Raw genomic sequence first — 6000 nt, forward strand, 5'->3', positions numbered from 1 at the left:
TTAGTTCTTAAATGCCAAACAGTGTTTCTGATATTTCTGTTTATCTCTTCTCTTATTGAGTTCCTTGTTCGCTGGAACTCCAACGGCTTTATGATGTGAAGATGAAGTGCTTTCATACACTGGAGAGTTACTTTATTTATCTAATGTTCGAAACTAAACCGAAAGAAATGACTTTTTTTTTGAAGGATGGTGACACAAATGCTTGATTTAAGAATCCTTAAAAATAGTCAAAAGTAGCTTTGTTTATTTTTGGTGGGTGTCTAAATGGTTTTCATTGTAAAGAAATTCAGGGCAACAGAAACAGAAACAGACAAATGATAATGTGAAATAACATTTTATTAGATGTGAAAAACTGATTTGGAATCCTTACAGCTAAAACAAACAATTGACTTAATAAAAGTCAATTTGATCCACAGTGCCTTAATGTTTACACAACTGATTACATACTTTGGTTATGAACATGGTCAATGTTCTTGACTTTATGTACCGAGATAATTCTCTGTGGTGATGTTTTTGATTGAGCATAGTTTACTTCATTCTCTCACTCTGTTTTTTTTTGCACCTATCTATTTATATCTATTAGAAAATATTTTAGGTATCCACATTTTTACACTTTTTAACTTAACCAAGCTGTTGAGAAGCTGTAAGCAAAGTGGGCATGTTTTTATTAAGAAATTAATTTTGTTGGTTAAAAATAGTAATTAAAGAAAACTCAGCAGTTTTTTCTGCAGTAAACTATGCTGCTCTGGAATAATTATGCTGTATGTGTAAAATAACCCTCCAACAAAATTTAAAAAAAAAAAAAGCCTTTAAAAATGAACGGAGTGAAAACAATTCAAAGGCATGGACTCATTTTCCATTCAGCTTCCTGTTAGACTGGCCAAAGCAAAGCAGCGTTTTCACAAGAACAACACGAGACAAAAGAGAAGCTCAGCAAACCGAATGTTACAATACATCACACGGCTGCTGAGGAACGCTTCGTGAATTCCTGAACGAGATTTCCTGACAGTAACCGCACATCTAAAAGAGCAAAACATACAAACACTGTCACAGTTTAAATATGGACGCCGTCAAGACCAAGCCTGTTTTGCGTTCCTTTGAGCCATTTTGAAACGAATCTTGAAGTTGTTTGTCTCCGAAGTGTTTATAATGGCCATTTTCCTCTCAGACACCTGGGTATGTGCTTGGGAAAGTGGAGTGTCTTGGTCTTTTGATGAGTCTCTGTTGGCAGCTGGATTAGCAATACCGCACCTTTGAGGGTAGAGTCTAAAGTGTTCAAAACTATCCTCACACCTCTGGCAACTGAAATCCTTTATCGTTACTACATGTGGTTGAGAGGCAGAGATGGATGAAGGAAACTGGTTGTTCTCTCGGTGGATTGTGCGAAGTTTGACCGCGAGCTTTGGCTTCGAGCAGCATTTTGCCTGCCCCTTGAGGCAGAGGCAGCCCTTCAGGAAGAGTTCAAATAGCGCGCCTAGGTCTCTGCACATCATTCTGCGGAAATTCGGCCTGAGCGTCAAATAGATGATTGGGTTGAAGACAGTGGAGGACTTTGCAAACATGGCAGGCACTGCAAATGCAAGAGGGGGGATGTTTTTAACCTGTCCAAAGGCGGCCCACATGGAAACGACAGCATAAGGACTCCATGCCGTGAAGAAACCAATGCAGACAGCCACGCTCAGCTTTGACAGAAAAAAAGCACAGAAAAAAAAGAATACCTGAAATACATGTTACTACATGTCAGTTCTAGAGTCAAATATGGCAGATCTAGTAAACATAATTTGTCATATTTGATAAAAACTTTGTTTAAAATACTCAATGCAAAATCTTTGCAAAAAAAAAAAAAACTCTGGCTCCTGTGGTCCTGCTTGTGCCTGAGTGAAAAGGTACTGTCAGAAGCCAGAGGAAGTGTATGCTACATGTTTGCTCTGTGCATGTCTACATGCTTTCTAACACTCATGTTTCTGCAGATGCTTTCATAACTTTGGAGTGTGCTGAGGCACAGCAGAGAGGGAGGGGAGGGGACCTGCAGCTTGTAGATAATGAAGTGAAGCTCACCCTGAGCTCAAGATTCTGCTTAAGAGATGCGTAACCCATTGTTAAAGTTCTGCATTGTTTCAAAATCATATGCAGTGTCTTACAATGAAGGAGCATTCTCCAACACTTTCACTAAATGTTCGGTTTTAAATAGATATGAATCAGTTGTAGTGTATTGCTCAATGGTAGCTTTAACTATGGTTTTATGCCAGAACTAACACTTTGTCTTAATATTGTTTTTATCAGATAAAAACTGGATTAAAAATCTTTCAAAAACAAAATTTGAATCAATAATTCACTAATTGTGGAAATGGATGCTTGAGTTCAAAATGCATTGACTAAGACTGATCATGAAGGACCCTTAAAGCAATTTTTTTTGTTATCACAATCCTTTCTTTAATTATTTTTCATGTTTATTATAATTTATGAGCAAAGACAGATGTAACTTTAACATTTCCTTACAGTAAAACCAGAAACAACTTTTGCTTATGAAACACTTCATCAAAAGGGTTAATGATGTAGGTCAGGTCACTTCAAATTTCTTCAACAAATGAAGTTAAATGAACTCTCTAGAACTGTTTAAGAAGGGGTGGGGCTCATTGGCAAAGTGGCTGACTTCCAACACTGGTTGACTGATGTCAACCAGTTGTCTGCAGCAAGTTACAATAAAATTGACACCATCTGTGGTGAAATGGAAACATTTTTTTGCACCCTAGATCCTTATCTTACCTTGACAATAATTGACTGAATGCTGCTCTTGCTTGTCTGTCTTGATGCATGCTGCTCCATGGTCCTCCTGGATGTTTGCACAGTGAGCAGAATGCCTGTGTAGGATGCAACGATAACGCAGCATGGAAGAATGTAGCAGAAAACGAACAGTGCCACAGTGTAAGAGCGTACTGAGGTGTGCTGATTGGACAGGCGCCAGTCGATACAGCAGGCGGTGCCGTATGGCTCAGGTCCATATTCTCCCCAGTGGACCAGCGGGGAGCAGGCAAACAACAGGGCATAGACCCAAGCACAGGCGATGAGCAGTTGGCCATGAAAAGACTTAAACCTGTTTCCTGACAAAACAAAATAAGTTCATATTTTAATATTAGGTAGTTTAGTGACTTGTAGACAAGAAACTCACAAACTGCTTCCATCATCTATGTGTTGTCAGAGGCTCTTACTACACCAATTTGTCTATTTATAGTATCAGAATAAGTCAAAAGTATTAGCTTTTTCCAATTTATTAACACAGATAATGAGGTGATTCTTCAAGAGCTGATGCACACTTTCTGGCAGTCTTTTATGGTGGGTATTTGTCATGTTGCCCTTATTTGAACAGATGGAAGATGAGACATTAAATTCTTGCTTTGCTTTTTTTTTTTTTTCTTTTTTTTTTTTTTTTTAAATGTTGTCATGATGTTCATGCTGTTTTGCATGTTTGTTGTTTTTTTTTTTGGTTTTATTTTTGCATTTTGTTAGTTTGTTTAAAATGTACCTGTATTTTAATCATGACTGGTGCATGTTGCTGTGAAACTTTAGTAATATTTGCACCTAAAGGTACTGCCTTTAGACTGCAGCCCATGAATTCCCTGGTTGGACACAGGAGAGCAGAGAAGACCTTGGACCAAATTGATAACACTCATATCTGAAATTGTTTGCACAGAAAGGCAGAAAGGGGTATTCTACGTTTTATTAAAACTTGCAAAGCCTTGTGTATGGTTTTCTTTTATCATTGTTACACTACATGTACATGCACAAGCCTAGTTCCTATTGACCATTTTAGCCTTGAAGGCATGTAAGTGTTTGGACGCTTAACAAATACTTTTCCTTCAAAATGTTTAATTTATATGCGGCAACAAAGGGTTTGCAATTGTTTTGTGCGCACTTGTGACCCCGTCAGTTGTCTATATGCAGATGTAGAGACCGGTGCCAAAATGCCTTTTTGTCTGCAAGATGTGAGGGAAATTGGCTCTATCAATTTTGCAAGTGTGATCAAGGAACATGAGGTAATTACATGGTTTGATAAATGCCAAGCTATAGGCTCAAACAGAGAATGAACATTGGGCATCTCAACATGTCATTATTCTGTCGTAACAGGCAAAGCAGGTAAACAAAATGACAACCAAATTCTGTCCCCTTTGTATATGTAACAGTATGAAATGAATTAATATGCAGACAATTTTGAATGATAAAAATGCAATTAAGACCAAATATCTTTACGCAGGTTGATATTTCTAAAAGAAATCTCAATTTATTTCTCAAGTGCCTTGAAATGAATGCAGTATTTTGAATAGGATCATGCCTAAGTGCCTATAATTAAGTGTTAAATGTATAAAACCTTTTTTTGTGAGAATAGAGCTTACTCTCTTGTGGCCACATTAAAGGCCCAGCTGCACCGCATCAACCAAACATCACATGCAATGCTTAATGACTTCAGCTTCTTCACTTGTCAGTCATCAAAGAAAGGCTAATGTGTCCTACACAGAGGGATTATCTATTTCTTTTCCATAGATAAATCAACTCTCAGTTTCCTCTCTCAGGGATGTGGTGGTTAATCATTCTGCTGGGCACACATAGCTTCTTGAAAGACTTACCATAAAGGGGATAGCATACTTTCACAAAGCACACCATGCTTAGCAGGGTTAGGGTGGTCAGACTGCAGAGGCCAAACAACATGCCACAGAATGCGTAAATGGAGCACACTGTTTTCCCATACAGCCACCTGTGCGGGAGGGCAAGGGGAGGTGTGAGGAGAGAACAGAGCAAAGACAAAGAGGAAAGATCAATGAGGGAGAAGGTGAGAGAAGCATAAAAAGAGAGTGGCTGGAACATGACACTCCATATCTGTGAGCTCACTGGCAGTCATACTGCGAACCACTATTATTAAAAGAGCCGAGATATATAGAAAAGTATAAAAATATCCCATTTCCCCAGTGGTGTTCTTTGTTCTGTTGTTTTGTTTTTTTTGTTGTTTGTTTCATGCACCAGCAGATTACAAGTTCAGTACCTGTGGTAGAAGCTTGAAGAAATCGCCAAGGGGTAGAGAGACAGAGTGAGGCCCAGGTCACTAACAGCCAGGTTGATGATGAAGTACTCTGCAGGCTTCAGGAGGTGCTTTTTCTTGTAGGAGACATACAACAGAGTGCAGTTGCCGAACAGTGAGCATACGCCTGCAAAAACAAATGAGCACTTTGTAATGTGTCCAAGTACACAACAGCATATAAAATCCACAGCAATTTACTCATCAGTTTCTATTGTGAGCTTTTAATGCACCTCAGATGAGTTTATTGTTTTAAGACTATTTACTTTTTTCTAGTATTTTAAGTTAAACTAACTGGTTCCATAACACTGAAGAAATTATGTAAATTGATGGTTGGTTGCCATATTCATGTCTGTGAATCTATTTGTAGTCAGAAGATGCACATGTGGTGCTGTTCATCCTTGTTCAGTGCGCTGCTCTGCTAATCATAGGTTTTGGCCTTCATTTGCTCTGTATAAGTTTGTGTCAATGCACGTTTGCATAATCTACTCCTCTATATGTAACATAAAGAATAAAAAAAGACCCTCAGCAGTCAGTTATAAACTGGCAGAAGCATTCCACATACAGACAGAATCTGAATATGCACAGTACAGTAAAGACAGATATAAATATTCATAGATACAGCCTGTTCTTGAATTCCACAGCACTTAATGGCAAACATAAACTCCCAAGGCTTCACAGTGTGTTTTATTTTCTCATGCTGGGATTCATTCCTGCTTGAGCAGAACTTCCAGAAAACTAATTTACAGCATTATTAACTCAGCTGGTGGCCTGCTCAAAGATAATTAACGAAAAAAATAAATAAAAAGAAAGTGGCTTTGAAATACTGCAAAACTTAACTCACCAAAAACAGAGTAGACCACAGCGAGAGTTTTATCCATTGGCCCAGGTATGTTCGAGTGGAATGCAATGTCTTCTGCCAAAAGCCCCAT

General features: G+C 38.4%; 1 protein-coding gene across 1 annotated transcript; it reads right to left on the reverse strand.

Moving 5' to 3' along the window:
- Positions 1 to 326: 326 nt before the first annotated feature.
- Positions 327 to 6000, reverse strand: opn7a (opsin 7, group member a). The gene is made up of 5 exons (XM_017422417.3): positions 5913 to 6000; positions 5036 to 5198; positions 4623 to 4750; positions 2767 to 3101; positions 327 to 1682 (listed from the first exon to the last, which is right to left on the reverse strand). Exons 1-5 carry the CDS (start codon positions 5998 to 6000, stop codon positions 1071 to 1073), a joined length of 1326 nt encoding a protein of 441 aa, XP_017277906.1. The 3' UTR covers positions 327 to 1070.

This window comes from Kryptolebias marmoratus, linkage group LG20 (genome assembly GCF_001649575.2).
Source record: "Kryptolebias marmoratus isolate JLee-2015 linkage group LG20, ASM164957v2, whole genome shotgun sequence".
NCBI lineage: Eukaryota > Metazoa > Chordata > Actinopteri > Cyprinodontiformes > Rivulidae > Kryptolebias > Kryptolebias marmoratus.